At 48.3% G+C, this 18257-nt stretch overlaps 1 protein-coding gene across 15 annotated transcripts in view; it reads right to left on the minus strand.

Annotated features, from left to right (window-relative positions):
- Positions 1 to 18257, minus strand: part of LOC100092558 (protocadherin gamma-C4-like) — a 129029-nt gene that overhangs the window by 48061 nt on the left and 62711 nt on the right. The window contains exon 1 of one of the 15 annotated variants that reach the window (XM_029053291.2): positions 12685 to 15317. The exons of 11 other annotated variants lie outside the window; for them this stretch is intronic. In XM_029053291.2, the coding sequence (XP_028909124.1) occupies positions 12685 to 15114 (2430 nt within the window). In that variant the 5' untranslated portion in view covers positions 15115 to 15317. Of the gene's footprint in view, positions 1 to 139; positions 3016 to 3787; positions 6402 to 9354; positions 12610 to 12684; positions 15318 to 18257 lie in introns of those variants that run through there. 3 more of the 15 variants (XM_029053300.1, XM_029053292.2, XM_029053302.1) reach the window with 3 other exon arrangements.

The following is an 18257-nucleotide window of genomic DNA, read 5'->3' on the forward strand; positions in this document are numbered from 1 at the left end:
AAGAAAACCAATTTTTTAAAATATCGAATTGTATTTTTCAGCCAAAGCATAGATTTGCTTTCCTGTGGTTCGAAAGAAACACAGATGGCTAACCCATACCGAACTATTGAAAGGGCCAATATCCAGAAAGAGCACATACCTGGAGGAAACTTTGATCTCCATTGCTAAAACCTGAATCCTCAGCCACTAGGAGAGGCTCCTTTTTCTCACCAGTCCTCTGGCTAGTCAGAGTGTCAGAGTAATTGGGCTGTGGAAAGAGCAACTGGCTTTTCCGGGAATCCGTGGTTAGGGAAACCTCGTGGGAATAAGTCTGGAGGAAAGCTCGGACCCCGTCGATGCCCACAAAGTGTGAGGCCGGAACGCCCCCGAGGTATTTGCTTGACGACTGCAGCAGCCGAGTAGCTCGCCATCTGCGGAGCCTCAGGGCCAACAGCACGATGATGAAGGCCAAGAACAGGCAGGACACGGCGGCCACCGCGACCACCAAGTACAGCGTGAGGCTGGAGTCGGCGTCTGCGGGTGTCGAGAGGCTGCTCAGATCCGACAGGATCTCGGGGATGCTGTCGGCCACAGCCACCGTGACAGTGACGGTGGCAGAGAGGGGGGGCTCCCCGTTGTCCCTTACTGCCACCACGAGGCTCTGCTTGAGGGCATCCTTGTCCAGGAAGCTTCGGGTCGTTCTGATCTCTCCCGTGTGTAGCCCCACCGAGAAGAGGCCTGGCTCCGTGGCCTTGAGCAGGCGGTAGGACAGCCAGGCGTTCTGGCCTGAGTCACCATCTACAGCCACCACTTTGGTCACCAGGTAGCCCGGCTCGGCCGATCGCGGAGCCAGCTCCACCCCAGTGGAACCGTCAGTGGGCAAGGAGGGGTACAGGATCTCCGGGGCATTGTCGTTTTCGTCCAGGACCAGCAGAGTCACCGACACGTTGCTGCTGAGGGTCGGGGTCCCGCCATCTTGCGCGGTGACTAGCAGTTGCAGCTCCCGGAACTGCTCGTAATCGAAGGATCGCAGAGCATACAGGACCCCGGTCTCTGAGTTAATGGACAAGTAGGACGACAGAGGAGGTCCTTGGCCGGGCTTCTCACTGATGGAGTAAGTGACTCGTGCATTTTCCTCGCTGTCGGGGTCCCGGGCTGTCACACGGAAGACAGATGCGCCTCTGGGGTTGTTCTCGGGAATATAGAGGGAATAGGCTTTCTGCTCAAAGGCAGGCGGGTTGTCGTTGGTGTCTATCACATGCAGGAAGATGTGAGTTTGAGCAGATAGGGGCGGGGACCCTCGGTCTGTGGCAGTTACGGTCACGTTGTATTTCGAGACCATCTCCCTGTCTAGGGATCGGTCTGTCACTAGACGGAGATAACTATCTATTGATTTTTCCAATTTAAAGGGCAGACTATCGGGAATGGAACACGTGACGAGGCCGTTGTCCCCTGAGTCTCGGTCGTGCACGTTTAAAAGGGCAATTACTGTCCCCGGTGGAGAGTCCTCGGGAACTGAACTGGTGAGAGAGGTGATGGTCACATCCGGAGTGTTGTCATTAACATCTCCGACTGTCACCAGAACTTTTGCCCGGGCCTGTAGACCCCCACCGTCCCGGGATTGAATTTCCATCTCATAAAATTCAGATTCCTCAAAATCGAGATTTGCCAAAATTGACACCTCTCCAGTTGTGGAGTTCAGGTGGAAGATTCGAGAGGTCTTATCCGTTATTTTTCGGAACGAATATGTCACATGGCCATTGACTCCTTCATCCGGGTCCGTGGCGTTAACCGTGACCACCCGGGTGCCCATGGGAACGTCCTCCCTGACTCTCACCTGATAAACAGACTGAGTAAAGACCGGGGCGTTGTCATTCACATCCACCACCGTCACACGGACGCGAGCAGTGCCCGAGAGGACGGGATCTCCCCCATCCGAGGCCGTGAGGATGAGGTGGTAAACAGCCTCCTCCTCCCGGTCCAGGGCCCGCTCCAGCACCAGCTCCGCATTCTTGGTCCCGTCAGCTCCGCTTTGCACATCCAGAGAGAAGTGCCGATTCGGGCTGAGCTGGTAGTTCTGCAAAGAGTTGACCCCCATGTCCGGGTCGTGCGCTTCGGGAAGGGGAAATCGAATCCCTGGAGCTGCGTTTTCATTGATTTTTATTTCTAGTTCTTCTTCGCGGAAGCGGGGAGGATTATCATTTACATCAGTAATTTCCACTTCTATAGAATAAAGGTGCATACTATCCTCAACCAGAATTTCAAACTTTAGCAGACACGGAGATGACTGAGCACAGATTTCCTCCCTGTCAATTCTGTCCGCGGTGACTAAGCTGCCGCTTCTGACATTCAAAGCGAAACGAGGTGCCCTACCTCTGGAAACAATGCGGACGCGGCGCTCCGACAGCTCTCCAGGCTCCAATCTCAGGTCCTTGGCCACATCCCCCACGAAAGAGCCTTTCTCCATTTCCTCGGGCACCAAATAACGGATCTGTCCGGACCCCGTCTCCCACTGCATCCCCAGGAGCAGACAAAGCAGGATTCGTCCGCTGCGGTCCCAGAACCTCTGCCGAGCTGCCATGGTCGCCTCGTTTCTCCGATCTTTCCGTTTTCCCTCCCGGCACGAGCTGTACAGATTTCCTCCTCTGTCACGGACGTCCGAAAGGACCGGCCTCCAGAGCCAGAGTGTGGGAGAGTCAGGGTTTGGGGACACCCAAGGTCTGTTTGCCCTGGATCCGCATTTTGGGCTGTGTAACAACGGGAAAGGCCGGCTGGATCTCTCTCTACGTTTCTCTTCCCGATTGGTCAACAGCGGCTCCCAGAGTATGAAGGAAAAACTGCAAATTCCTGAAATCAGCTGCAAGACTACGATTCTATTCTGGAATATGCGGAAGAGCTCCTCCTGCCGTTCTCTCTGCTTCAGATCTGCTAAATGCTAAATACTTTTTCCCAAGATCCTCTTCCGCGCTCTGCTCCCAGTACGGGTACAGTTATTACTTAAGTATAAATGAGTGAGTGGATGAATGAATAATTGCATGAGTCTTTTATTAATAATAAGAAGAATAATGATGGCATTTGTTAAGGGCTTACTATGTGCAGAGCACCGTTCTAAGCGCTGGGGTGGATACAAGATAATCAGGTTGTCCCACGTGGGGCTCCCAGTCTTCATCTCCATTTTACAGATGAGGTCACTGAGGCACAGAGAAGTCAAGTGACTTGCCCAAAGTCACATAGCTGACAAGTGGCGGATCGGGATTAGAACCCATGACCTCTGGCTCTCAAGCCCGGGCTCTTTCCACTGAGCCACGATGCTTCTTTTAGCGACTCCTAGTTTATCCATTGATTCTGTAGTAGACTTTTAGCCAATCTTCACGTCTCTTGATTGTCCCATAAGGATTTTTTTGATACTGAAATTCACATATTGGACTTTTCCCAACGCATTCCATGATTCCAGTTTCTCTACTTTGATCCCCATCTCGTTTCATGTAATAGTTATGACGAGAGCCATTTCTCCATGTTTCCAATTAAATCACTGAGATTCGTTCCCAGAGGGAAAATCGGAGCATCCCATGCTTTGAGGCATGGTCTCTCAGAACCATTTAATGAGTACAAAAGGCTGTTCGAAAATGTACTGTTTTTTGCAGAATTATATCCCAGAAAACATTAATCTATAAATGATCAGTGCATTTGGGTAACTATAATACAAATGTGGAAAGTCGTAATAGGGAAACACCTTGGATATTAGGGCGGAACTTGACTAAATGGGAAGATAACGACATTCGAGAAATGCAGAAATTTATAAACTCACCTGCGCAGGGAGAGCGGGGTCGCTCACAATAACGTCAAGATTTTTAGCTGATTCCTCGGGCACCAGAGCAGAGGTAAGATCCGGTCGAATTTCCCTGCCCAAAGTTCTTTGGCCATTCGGACTCAGGAATGTAAATTCGCCTTTGCTCCGGTCCGACGTTAAACACAATTGATACGAATAAGGCAAAGTTCCTTCTTCATAATTTGGGGGAAAGATGGGCCCCGCTGCTTGGGAGTAAAGATTTGGCCGCAAACAACCAAACATTCCTGGTTTGGACGAGCGGCGGCAGCGCATCGCGATGGCCAGGATGACCGTGATAAGGAATAAGATTGAGATTAAAGCCAAAGCCAAAACTAGGTAAAACTGCAAATCGGCCTGGCGGGAAGTGTGGGCAGAACTGTCATTCATCTCAGGAAGGGCTTCCTGCAAGCTGTCAGCGAAGACCAGATGGAGAGCCACGGTGGACGAGAGGGGCGGCTGGCCACCATCCCTCACCGCCACGAGCAGGCGGTGCCGGGATGGGTCCCCATCCACCAAAGCCCGCGTTGTCCGGATCTCTCCGGTGCGGAGCCCCAGGCTGAACAGCCCGGGATCGCTGGCCTGCAGCACGTGGTAGGCCAGCCAGGCGTTGGGGCCAGAGTCCGCGTCCACCGCCACCACCTTGCTGACCAGGTAGCCGGGCTCGGCAGAGCGAGGAACCATGTCGAACAGGGCCGAGCCTTCGGGCCCCAGGGCGGGGTAGAGGATGCGGGGGGCGTTGTCGTTCTGGTCCACGATGAACACGCGCACGGTCACGTTGGCCCGCAGCGGCGGGGAGCCGGAGTCCTGGGCCTGCACGTGCAGCTCGAAGGCGCGAAACTGCTCGTAGTCGAAGGAGCGCTGCGCATAGATGTCCCCGCTGTGCGAGTTGATGGACACGGACGAGGACAGCGGCAGTTCGGACTCGGAGCTGTCCAGCAGGGAGTAGGAGATGCGGGCGTTATTGCCCAGGTCCCTGTCGGAGGCGCTGACCCGGAAGATGGAGGCTCCAGGCCTGTTGTTTTCTGGGACATAGGCCACATAACCAGTTTGGGGAAATATGGGCGGGTTGTCATTGACATCAGCGACCCGAAAGGAGATCGTTTTGGAGGTGGTGAGAGGGGGATTTCCCCTATCGGTGGCTGTGACGGTGATATTGTACTCCTCGATCTCCTCTCTGTCCAGGACACCGGCTATCACCAGTTTGTAAGAATTCTTGGTGGAGGATACGATTTTGAAAGGAATATTGTCCTGGATCCGACACGCGATCTCCCCGTTGTTTCCCGAATCCAGATCACGCGTTTTGATCAAAGCGATCATCGTTCCAGATACAGAGTCTTCAGGAACGGGACTCGATACAGATGTAAACGTCACTTCTGGGGCGTTGTCGTTCTCATCGAGAATTTCTATCACCACTTTGGTTTGGTCGGTCAGACCACCTCCATCGGTCGCTACCACATCCATCTTGTACCTATTTGCTTCTTCGAAATCAAGGATCCTTTTGGTTACTATTTCTCCGCTGACGGGATCCAGGCTAAACACATGCCGGGCGGTGTCCTCGATGCTGCTGAAGGAGAAGGTGATCTGTGCATTGACACCTTCGTCTCGGTCGGTGGCTTCCACCCGCAGTACGGGTGAGCCCGGTGGCAGGCTCTCCCTCAGGCTGACCTTGTACACGTCCTGGCTGAACATGGGGGGGTTGTCATTGGCGTCAGTGACGTTGATCCGTATCTGGGCGGTGCCGCTGTGAACCGGATCTCCCCCATCCACAGCCGTCAACAGTAGGTGATAGAAACTCTGATCCTCCCGGTCCAGAGACTTCGCTAATACAATTTCCGGAAATTTACTACCGTCCGGACTCTCCTTCACCGCCAAAGAAAAGTGCTGATTCGGGCTGAGTTGGTATTTATCGACGGAATTCATCCCAACATCTGGATCCACGGCCGATTCCAATCCAAATCGGGCACCCGGTAATGCTAACTCATTCATCTTTAAATCTACAAATTCTTTTTTGAATACGGGAGAGTTGTCGTTAATGTCCTGAATGGTGATATGGACATAGAACACATTCAGGGGATTTTCCACCACGGTTTCCAGCTGCAGTTCGCACAGAGCCCTTTCCCCGCATATCTGCTCTCTGTCTATCCGGTCTCTGACAAGCAAGTCCCCTCTGTCCGCACTCACAGTAAATAGCTGCTTCTCGGCACTAACCCGCAGCTTCCGAGCTGACACTTCTCGGTCACTCAACCCCAGATCCGTGGCCAGATGTCCCACCACCGAGCCTTTCGCCATCTCCTCTGGGATCGAGTAGCGAATCTGCTCGGCCAGCGCCCGGCAAAACAAAGAGAACAAGAAGGGAAACAGTACTTGCCGCTTGCACACCCGGCCCCTCTGATCTTGGATCCTCTCCATCCCTCTCTTTCTCGGCTCCGTTTCAGTTCCGATAGTCGGCGATCCTAATTGCCACTGAAGTCCAAGATTTCGCGGTGAAGGAGGATTATTGTTTTCCCTTTGTTTGGTTGCGCATCCGTATGTTTCCGGGCGGACGGGGTCCGCGAGCCCGACTGAATGTGGACGCCGGTTCTGCTCCGGCTGTGTCTGTGCAGGGATTTCCTGCAGGAGCTTCCAGTGGATCTCGCTCCTCAAATCTGGCTCTCTGTGGCCGACAGCGGCCCCTGTGAGCTCATTTTAGGAACTGCATCTTATTTCTTTCCTCCAGGAAATTGTAGTTTTGGTAAGTGTAGCTGAAGATACTATTTTTTTCTTCCTCCTATTAAAATTACCTTTAAAAAATGCCATTTTTCAGTGATGCTTTATCCAGAAGGAGGAGAATTAACTTTTTAAAAATCCAGATTGCTTATAATTCCTATTTAGTTTTCTGGTGATGTTTCTTCTTTAACACTGTGTGTGAAATAAGGATGTTGGGCGATTAGACATTATCCACCGTGATTTAGAAATTATGTGGGAGATATACCCTCTTGGTTCCTCTGACTTGTGCAATTGCAATTGAATCTAGATAGAATGCCATTTATCGAGAATTCTCTTCCTCTTGTTTCTTGTTTGCTGTAAATAATATTTAAAATTCCTTACCCTTCCAGAAATTCGGGTACTAAGATTAATAATTAATATGGAAGAAATATTTTAAAAATTTCCACGGGCTCTAAGAATTCTGATTTCGATTTGAAATGCACTATCATCGTGTAAATTCACCCACATTTCAGAGAAAGGAACATTTTTGAGGTCATTTACAGGCTGTTTTCTCTTTAAGAATAGTTATTAGTTGTTTTATTCTTTGGTGCCCTATTCTGGACATATTCTAGCAAAGATAGCACACCCAGCGCAATTTCACCTCGATCACCAAAGGCCAATGGCTAAAATTCGTAGCAATCAGCGAGTTTCACCCCTACAGTTACTCTTCGAGACATAAGTGATGCTCATACCAAATATCACTGGTTAGGTTATGTGAGAAGAACTGATGCTATCAAGTTACCAAAATAGTTGCTTTATGATTATCAGCCACTCGCTCAATCAATCAAACATGACGAGTAGTATTCAAATGTTTCATAGACACAAGAGTGCTCATCATCAATTGATGTATACCAGCAGTGATCAAACTAGACTAATAGATGCTGCTATTCTTAAACAGCAATTTTAGAAAGATAACGATTTCAAGTAGAAAAATTTGAAACAGCATTAGGCGCTTCAAAAACCAAATGCATAGCTCAGCAATGGAGAGTTTTCACAATATGGCTTTCAGAAAGACCGATCAGTCAAAGGTTGAAGGTTTCCAACACGTTCAGAAATGAAAGAAGTTCACCTTAAGGAGAATCATTTGTGACTATGAAGGTGATGAGGATGGAGGATAACTATTTTTTGATGCTCGGAGTTCCTCATGAGTATCAGTGGATAAGCCCCAGTTCTGAGATTTCAGGACCGAGAACCTTCTGTATTTATAGATACTTGAATCAATAGAGAGATAATTAGGTATATGGCTAGACAGTTCATTCATTCATTCAATCGTATTGAATGAGCGCTTACTTTGTTCAGAGCACTATACTAAGCACTTGGGAGAGTACAATGCAACAATAATCAGTCACATTCGCTGCCCACAACGAGCTTACAGTCTGGGGGTGGAGAGTGGGGGTAGTTGAAAACAAGTGGTAGAATGAGCTCCAAAGGTAAATGTTACACCCTTTATATATCACAGACTAAAACTGACTTATGGGAATCTTATCTGACTAAGTTGAAGACTCTGGTAAACTGGAGTCTCCCAAGGAACGAATGCCACCAGTAAGTAAACAGCAAATAGCCCATTGTACCCTAGAAGAAAACTACACTACATTGAATATTAAAGTCAGCTTCCACTCCGCTTGTCCCACTGATCACCCGTGTTCATCCTGAACACATCCCTCATGGGAACTATAACTCTTTTGGAGCAGTTTTTTAATAAATCACAAGCTATTACACAAGGCTGAAATTTGATCCTTCAAAAGGAGAATTACTGCTATTTCAAAAACGCCTTTATTAACTCTGTAGTCAATGAGATTTAATTATGAATGATATAACTTCTCGAATCATTAATTCTACCTCCTGACGTCGTTCCTACTGTTATGGAAGTTGAGATTAGTAGGTCAGTCAGTCATATTTATCTAGCCCTTATTGTATACAGAGTACTGTACTAAGAGATTAGGAGAGTACAACACAACAATAAACAGATATTCCCCTGCCCTCAGTGATCTTATAGTCTAGATATCAGCTCCAGTTCAGATTCATCATTTCTATTTTGGAAGGAAGGATGCCAAAATAAGCCGCCAAGATCACAGTTCACAAATACAAGCGCTAAAGGCTGAACTTTTAATGGGCTAAACACCCTCAAAATATCCCATCTTCAACAAGTCATCCCTGCTAACTCCCATAGCCAGAGCAACCAGTCACCTGTTCTACTTAGATATTTATTTATACCCTCCAGCACTTATGAACATATGTAAAATCAATTAGACTAACAATTTACTTATTCGGTTTACCTTTTATAAATATTTTTCTTTCTCAAATTGGAGTGAAAGCTCTTTGTGAGCAGAGAACAAGTTTCAAGTTTCAGTTATTCTTTCCTTTGCCCTAAATGAAGTGCTTGATAGATATCCTCAGTACTACCATTATTGCCAAGGGCTTAATTGCCTATAACTCATTGAAAAAAAAATCTTCTACTTTACTGAAAGGAGATTAGGTTATCTTGGCAAGAAATGAAGATGTGGAAAGTGTATAAACCTTCTCATATTTATACCTTCTAAAGAAAATGCAAGAATTAATGAAAATATCAGAATTGCATTTGCTGCAAGAAGCTGTTGGAAAAGCACAGATATAGAAATTTGAAAACCTCTCCATTATACATAAATTGCAACAATTCAGAAAATAGATGCATTAAAAAATAAAACCCCAAACTTTTATTTCCCGCAAACCCGAAAATGTGGTAGTTGGATCTAGTAGAAACTTCGAGAAATAAATGAGACAGCAGGGAGATTTCACAGAAAATATTAGAAAAAAAAGCTTACCTGTAAGACAGACTGGTCATCTTTGACCAGGTTCAAATCCTCGGGTACTAACAGAGGTTCCTTTTTTTCATAAGTCTGTTGTTTAGTCAGAGTATCACAATAATTGGTCTGCGGAAAAAGCAACTGGCTTTTCCGGGAGTCTGTGGTCAGGGACACCTCGTGAGAATAAGTCTGGAGGAAAGCTCGGACCCCATCGATGCCCACAAAGTGAGAGGCCGGAACGCCCCCGAGATACCCACTCGACGACTGCAGCAGCCGCGCAGCCCGCCATCTGCGGAGCTTCAGGGCCAACAGCACGATGATGAAGGCCAAGAATAGACAGGACACGGTGGCCACCGCGACCACCAGGTACAGCGTGAGACTGGACTCGGGGTCTGCGGGCGTCGAGAGGCTACTCAGATCCGACAGGATCTCGGGGATGCTGTCGGCCACGGCCACCGTGACAGTGACGGTGGCAGAGAGGGGGGGCTCCCCGTTGTCCCTTACTGCCACCACGAGGCTCTGCTTGAGGGCATCCTTGTCCAGGAAGTTTCGGGTCGTTCTGATCTCTCCCGTGTGTAGCCCCACCGAGAAGAGGCCTGGCTCCGTGGCCTTGAGCAGGCGGTAGGACAGCCAGGCATTCTGGCCTGAATCACCATCCACAGCCACCACTTTGGTCACCAGGTATCCCGGCTCGGCCGATCGCGGAGCCAACTCCACCCCGGTGGAGCCGTCGGTAGGCAAGGATGGGTACAGGATCTCCGGGGCGTTGTCATTTTTGTCCAGGACCAGCAGAGTCACCGACACGTTGCTGCTGAGGGCCGGGGTCCCGCCGTCTTGTGCGGTGACCAGCAGTTGCAGCTCCCGGAACTGCTCGTAATCGAAGGATCGCAGAGCGTACAGGACCCCGGTCTCCGAGTTAACGGATATGTAGGATGACAGAGGAGGTTCTTGGCCGGGCTTCTCACTGATGGAGTAAGTGACTCGCGCGTTTTCTTCACTGTCGGGGTCCCGGGCTGTCACACGGAAGACAGATGCGCCTCTGGGGTTGTTCTCGGGAATATAGAGGGAATAGGCTGTCTGCTCGAAGGCAGGCGGGTTGTCATTGGTATCTGTCACATGCAAAGTGATGTAGGTGTGCGCAGAAAGGGGCGGGGACCCTCGGTCTGTGGCTATCACCGTCACGTTGTAATATGGAATCAGCTCCCGATCCAGAGCATTCTCTGTCACTAAACTGTAATAATTTCCATAGGATTTTTTCAATTTAAAAGGTAGATTATCGGGAATGGAACACGTGACGAGGCCGTCGTCCCCGGAATCTCGGTCGTGCACGTTTAAAAGTGCAATTACCGTGCCCGGGGGCGAGTCCTCGGGGACTGAACTGGTCAGAGAGGTGATAGTTACTTCCGGGGCGTTGTCATTAACATCTATAATCGTCACCTGCACTTTCGCCCTTGCGAGGAGACCAGGACCGTCTTGTGCTTGAACTTCCATCTCATAATATTCTGAGTCTTGGTAATCAAGATTTCTCAAAGTAGATATTTCTCCAGTCACCTTGTTTAGCTGGAATATCCGAGAGGTTTTATCCGTAATTTTCCTGAATGAATATGTCACTTCGGAGTTGACTCCCTCATCCGGATCTGTGGCGTTTACCGTGACCACCTGAGTGCCTACGGGAGCATTCTCCCTCACCATCACCTGATACACAGACTGAGTAAAGACCGGCGCATTGTCATTCGCATCCACCACCGTCACACGGACCCGCACAGTGCCTGAGCGAACCGGATCTCCCCCGTCCGAGGCCGTGAGGACGAGGTGATGAACAGCCTCCTCCTCCCGGTCCAGGACCCGCTCCAGCACCAGCTCCGCATTCTTGGTCCCGTCAGCTCCGCTTTGCACATCCAGGGAGAAATGTCTGTTTGGACTGAGCTGGTAGCTCTGCAAGGAGTTCTCCCCCACGTCCGGATCATGAGCTTCCGGAAGGGGAAATCGGGATCGTACAGCTGAACTCTCACTGATTTTTATTTCCATTTCTTCTCCCATGAAGCGGGGAGCGTTATCATTAATATCGGTTATTTCCACTTCTATACCGTAAATCTTCACTTTGTCCTCTACGAGAATCTCCTCAGTCAAAACACATTTGTCAGCATCGGCACAAATCTCCTCTCTATCCAATCTGTCTGCTGTGACTAAGCTGCCGCTTCTGACATTCAACGCGAAACGGGGCGTCCTACCTCTGGAGACAATGCGGACTCGGCGCTCCGACAGCTCCCGGGGCTCCAATCCCAGGTCTTTGGCCACGTCCCCCACAAAAGAGCCTTTCTCCATTTCCTCGGGGACCGAATAGCGGATCTGTCCGGATCCAATCTCCCACAGCGTCCCCAGGAGCAGACAAAGCAGGGCTCGCCCTCTGCAGTCCCTGCGTTCCTGACGAGCTGCCATGGCTCCTCGGGTGCTCGGTTATCTACGCTTTCCGATGCGTTTCGGACTTCGCCGATTTCCTTCTCGGACTCTGGTATCGGGAGGGATGGACCTTTTAAAACTGAAGGATAGGTGGTGGCGGTTCAGGTCCTTAAAGAGCCGGAGCTCCAGTAAACTCCAGCAGGGTCGGGCCGGCTGGATCTCTCTCTGCCTTTCCCTCTCTTGATTGGTCAACAGCGGCGCCCAGAGTACCAATCCAGAACTGCAGATTCCAGAAATCAGCGAAGGGATTTTTCGATTCCTTTCCGCCTATGCGGAAGAGCTCCTCCTGCTGTCCTCGCCTCCCCAGCCTTCGCAGATGGGAATGAACTGAGCCTGATATATTCCTTGCACACAGTACAGGAACAGGAAGTCCTCTGGAACGTAAGAAGGAACGTGTGAATCTGTCAGGAAGCCCCGGTTTATCCATTGTTCCAAGAGAATCTTTCCACAATCTTTCCTTGATTTTTTCCTCGTGGATTTTCTTTAGATACTGAAATTCACATATTGGATTGTCTTCCAAAGCACCGGAGGTTCCAGCTCTGACCTTTTGATCTTCAGATCCATTCATGTGGCAAGCAGGAGGAAAGCCCGTTCCTTGCGTCTCCATTTGATTTACTGAGACCGGAGGTGTAAAGAAAAAGCTGACGGTTTTCTCTTATTACAGTAATCTCCCGAAGAACCACGTACTGAACGTGAAAGACCTTATCCAAATTCTGCCCTTCTTTTTTTCCCCTAAATTGCACGAGGGACAAATTTTGCCTATAAACAAATTGGGCATTTTACAAATGAGGAACAGTCGCATCCGTGAAAGAGCCTGGTTAGTAAAACATACATTCACTAAATGGAAGAATAATGACAATAAGGAAATGCAGAAATTTACACACTCACCTGTGCAGAGTTAGGAAAATCGCTTAGAATATTTTCAAGATTTTTAGCTGACTCCTCGGGCACCAAATCAGAGTGATAATCTGACCGGACTTCCCCTCCTAAAGTTCTCTGGCCATTCAAGATCGGGAATGGAAATTCGCCTTTGCCCTGGTCCGACGATAAACACAATTGATAAGAATAAGGCAAAGTCCCTTCTTCGTAATTGGGGGGAAAGATGGGCCCCGCGGTCTGGGAGTACAAAGCCGGCCTCAAACAGCCAAACACTCCGGGTTTCGATGAATGGCGGCAGCGCATCCCGATGGCCAGGATGACCGTAACGAGGAATAAAACGGAGATTAAGGCCAAAGCCAAAACCAGGTAAAACTGCAAATCGGTCTGACTGGGACTGGGGGAGGAGCGGTCGTTCAGTTCAGGAAGGGCTTCCTGTAGGCTGTCGGCAAAGACCAGGTGGAGAGCCACAGTGGACGAGAGGGGCGGCTGGCCACCATCCCGCACCGCCACGAGCAGGCGGTGCCGGGATGGGTCCCCATCCACCAAAGCCCGCGCTGTCCGGATCTCTCCGGTGCGGAGCCCCAGGCTGAACAGCCCGGGATCGCTGGCCTGCAGCACGTGGTAGGCCAGCCAGGCGTTGGGGCCAGAGTCCGCGTCCACCGCCACCACCTTGCTGACCAGGTAGCCGGGCTCGGCCGAGCGAGGGACCATGTCGAACAGGGCCGAGCCGTCGGGCTCCAGGGCGGGGTAGAGGATGCGGGGGGCGTTGTCGTTCTGGTCCACGATGAACACGCGTACGGTCACGTTGGCCCTCAGCGGCGGGGAGCCAGAGTCCTGGGCCTGCACGTGCAGCTCGAAGGCGCGGAACTGCTCGTAGTCGAAGGAGCGCTGTGCATAGATGTCCCCGCTGTGCGAGTTGATGGACACGGACGAGGACAGCGGCAGTTCGGACTCGGAGCTGTCCAGCAGGGAGTAGGAGATGCGGGCGTTACTGTCCAGGTCCCGGTCGGAGGCGGTGACCCGGTAGATGGAGGCTCCGGGTCGGTTGTTTTCTGGGATATAGGCCATGTAAACAGCTTGAGGGAACACGGGCGGGTTGTCGTTGACATCGGCCACGAGCAAGGAGATCGTTTTGGAGGTGGTGAGAGGGGGATTTCCCCTGTCTGTGGCAGTGACTGTGATATTGTATTCGGCGGTCTGTTCTCGGTCCAGGAAACTGTCCGTCACGAGCTTGTAGTAACTGCTAGAGGAGGATACGATTTTGAAAGGAACTTCGCCCTCTATCCGACAGGTGACCACCCCATTGTCTCCCGAGTCCCGATCACGGATTTTGATCAACGCTATCACGGTCCCTGGCTCGGAGTCCTCGGGAACCGTACTGGATGCCGATGTGAACGTCACATCCGGGGCATTATCGTTGTCATCCAGAATTTCTATTATGATTTTGCATTCGGCCGTCAGACCTCCTCCGTCCTTTGCTTCCACAGTAATCGTGTAACTGTTTGTTTCTTCAAAGTCTAAAATCCCATTGGCTTTAATTTGTCCACTAAATGGGTCCAAGTTGAACACATTTCGAGCATTGTCCTGAATTGCTTTAAATGCGTAACTGACTTGCGCATTGACTCCATCGTCACGATCAGTGGCTTCCACCCGCAGCACGGGGGAGCCCGGAGGCAAGCTCTCTCTCAGACTGACCGTGTACACATCCTGTTTGAAGACGGGGGGGTTGTCATTGGCGTCAGTGACGTTGATCCGGATTTGAGCCGTTCCGCTACGGATCGGATCCCCCCCATCTACAGCCGTCAGGACTAAATAATGGGAACTCTGTTGCTCCCGGTCCAAAGGCTTCTCCAATAATAATTCCGGGAATTTACTACCATCTGGATTATCTTTTACTACCAGAGAGAAATGCGAGTTTTGACTGATAAGGTAACTCTGCACCGTGTTGATTCCAATATCAGGATCCTGTGCAAATTCCAATCCAAATTTGGCTCCCGGGAGAGCAAATTCATTGATTACTAAATCAATGTTTTCTTTTTTGAAACGGGGAGCATTGTCGTTAATGTCCGTGATCGTCACACGCAAATGAAAAACATTCAAGGGGGTTTCAACTACAGTTTCCAGTTCCACAGCACATTCGGGTTTGTTAGCGCATATTTGCTCTCGGTCTATCCGGTCGCTGACAAGTAAATCCCCGCTGTCGGCGCTCACAGTAAAGAGCTGCTTCTCCGCACTAACCCGCAGCTTCCGAGCCGACACGTCTCTGATATTAAGCCCCAGATCCCCGGCCAGGTGCCCCACCACCGAGCCTTTCGCCATCTCCTCGGGGATCGAGTAGCGAATCTGCTCGCCCAGCGCCCGGCACAACAAAGAGAACAAGAAGGGAAAGAGTACTTGCCGCCTGCCTGCCCGGCCCCTTTGCTCCCGGCTTGTCCCCATTCTTCTCGCTTCCGAGGTCGCTTCAGCTCTGACAATCGGCGATTCAAATGGCCATTGCAATGAGGGTGTCCACGGCCAAGAAGAATTATTGTTCCCAGTTTGTTTGGCTGCGAATCCGGGTGCTTCAGGGTGGACGGGGTATTCACGAGCTCGATTGAGTGTGTGCCCCGGCTCTGCGCTTTGAGACTGTGCAAGTGATTTTTCTGCAGGAGTTTCCAATGGATCTCGGAATTCATGTCGGGCTCTCTGTGGCCGACAGCGGCCCCTGTGGGCTCTTCTTAGGTAATGCAACTTTATGTTTTTTCTTCCAAGACATCGTGATGCGAAAATGTAGAAGATATCTTTTTTTCTTATTATTAAGACGTATGCGCATAAGAATGCATTTCTCCCCTCTTAGTTTGGACTAGAAGTCGAATAATTAATTTACCGCTTTAATCCATAACGGCTCTAATTATGACTCAGATTCCTGAGGGCGTCTCTTCTTTAAAATACTGTGTGTCAGAGGGAGTTGGGGTTGGACTCCCCAACTAATGCTCCCCAACTAATGTAAATTAGAGCATTTTGGGGAGAGTGTACATTCTCGATTCCTCCGAGGTGTGATATTTTAGGCATGGAAAGCTATTTGTGTGAAACTTGTCTTCTACATGTTACTTTTTTGCTAGTACATAATAACTGAAATTCCATACCTGTAAAGAAATTTGGTTCTCAAGACAATTGAACAAAATAGAAAGGAGTGTTTAAAAACTTGCCACGGACTCTGTGAACTCTGATTTCGATTTTACTCTCACTCTCCTCATATAAATTTTCCCTTTTTAAGGGAAAGAGTGAATTTTGCCATCACTTACAAACTGTATTCTATTGGAGAATATTTATGAGATGTTTTATTCTTCTGGTACCATGTTATGAACTATATTCTAGCACAGAAACTAAAAGCAACATCCAGAATAATTTCATCTCAATCACTAAATACCAAATACCAACCAGTGAGGTTCAACTATAATTATTCTTCCAAGATCTATATGATCCTCATGCATTGCTTGGATATGATGATATCATCTGTTTCATTTGACTCACCCATTGAGTTATATGAGAACAGATGATATCAAGATAATCAAGCAACTGCTTTATCCCAAACGTTAGACAGTTAAAATACTTTGAAGACATAAGAAATCATATCCTGCAGTGACAGGATTTGACTTTTGAGAGACAACAATGATAGACAGATCCGACTGACAGAGGGTGGTATTCTTGAACAGAGACTTCAGGAAGAATCAGAAATAGCACCAGGTGTTGTAAATAAACAAAAACAATAGCCCAGGAAAAGACAATCCTTCCAAATACACTCCATAGAAAGGCACATCAATCAGGCATTGAACTTTGTTGCCATATTTAGTAAAGGATAAAGCAGCATGGCCTAGTGGATATAGCATGGGCCTGGGAGTCAGAAGGATCTGGGTTCTAATCTCAGCTCTGCCAATTGTCTGCTGAGTGATCTTGGTCCAGTCACTTCATTTCTCTGGGCCTCGGTTCCCTCATCTGTTAAATGGGGATTAAGACTGTGAGCCCTATGTGGAACAGGGACTGTGTCCAACCTGATTAGCTTGTATCTACCCCAGTGCTTAGAACAGTGCTTGGTACATAGTAGGTGCTAAACAAATACCATTGTTATTATTACTATTATTATTATTATTTCTGCAGTCTTTCCGTTAAAGCCAATGGCTTGTGTCTTCCTAATTCTCTTTCTTAAATGAGCACAATGGATGAGAAGAAGCCTTGCCCTAGCTGTGGTACCAAAAGTTCAGGTTCTATGTTTTAGCTGCCAGACTTTTTATTTTACCTGAGAGGAGATAATTTATTTTTTATTGAATCCACTAGTGTAGAGAAGGTCTTGGTTAAATGGCTATTATCCAGTACACAAATTAGGAACATTCTAGAGAGTTTGGAAGTATCGCTATTTCAATAGTGCCTTTATGAACTCAGTATTCAGTTCGATTTAGTTATACATTTTTGAACTTCCCGAAGCTTTTAGTGACCAGATGACTGATCAGAGATTCCACCGATTTTTCTTCTCTTTCTCATCTAATATTACAGAGGATCGGTCTAGCACTAGCCAACGTTCATCATTTATATATATGGAGTGATAACAAAGGAACCCACCTAGAGCACAGTTCACAAATAAAAGACCTAAAAGGCTAAAGTGCTAAAGACCCTTATAAAATCCCACTTTCTCCAACAAGGCTTTCCCAGTGAACTCCTAACCTTCCGGGTCACAGAAACCCAACTAGCACTTACATATTTATTTATACTGTGTTCCAACACTTACATATATGTTCTTAACAGATAGAACAATGTATTTAATCTGACCAACCCTGTTTGTAGATAGTTCCATATCCGTTTCCCCTATTAAAGTGAATAGTCATCATGAACAGGGAACATGATACATCCATCAATTAATCAATAGTATTTATTGAGCACTCACTAATAGGCAATCCACAGGGAGAGACAGACATTAAATTAAATTACAGATTGGGCAATTATGGATATAAGGATTGTGAATGTGTAATATATAGTTACAAGCTTCTTTTACATCCACAAGTGTTTACTACAGTGAAATGTGGTCACTGGGAGTTCAGTAAATACCAATCTTACTACTCCTAAACGCTTATACTTTTACTCAAAGTATAAGGAGGATCTATGTCCCTGAAGTGAGAAAATGCTCTTCCGGCTAGAAATAAAGATGTAGAAAACATATTAGTCCTCTTTCAGAATCTAAATATTATGTATCTCTCTTAGATCATGTGGTCCTGAAATATCACTCTTTTCCATTCAAAAATGTTGTCAAAGAACACGTCAAAGTCCGACACTCGGAGATTTTCTGTTTCATAACCAAAAAAGAAATTTAATTTGATTTTCGAAGGAAGACCACAACTACTGGTTCTGCGGATATACGAGTGTCTCATTAAACAACAGAATTCAAACCTATTAAGAACATGGAAGTGATTGCTGCTGGGATTGTATCCCTACATACTGTGATGTCTTTACCCATACATTAACCAATCGTCTCGCAACGTGTGCTGTTGGCTTCCGCGCAACTGTTCAAGAGGATGAGGATGGGTCAGCGCCAACAATCACCAACTAATGAA

Source organism: Ornithorhynchus anatinus, chromosome X2 (genome assembly GCF_004115215.2).
Source record: "Ornithorhynchus anatinus isolate Pmale09 chromosome X2, mOrnAna1.pri.v4, whole genome shotgun sequence".
NCBI classification, from domain to species: domain Eukaryota; kingdom Metazoa; phylum Chordata; class Mammalia; order Monotremata; family Ornithorhynchidae; genus Ornithorhynchus; species Ornithorhynchus anatinus.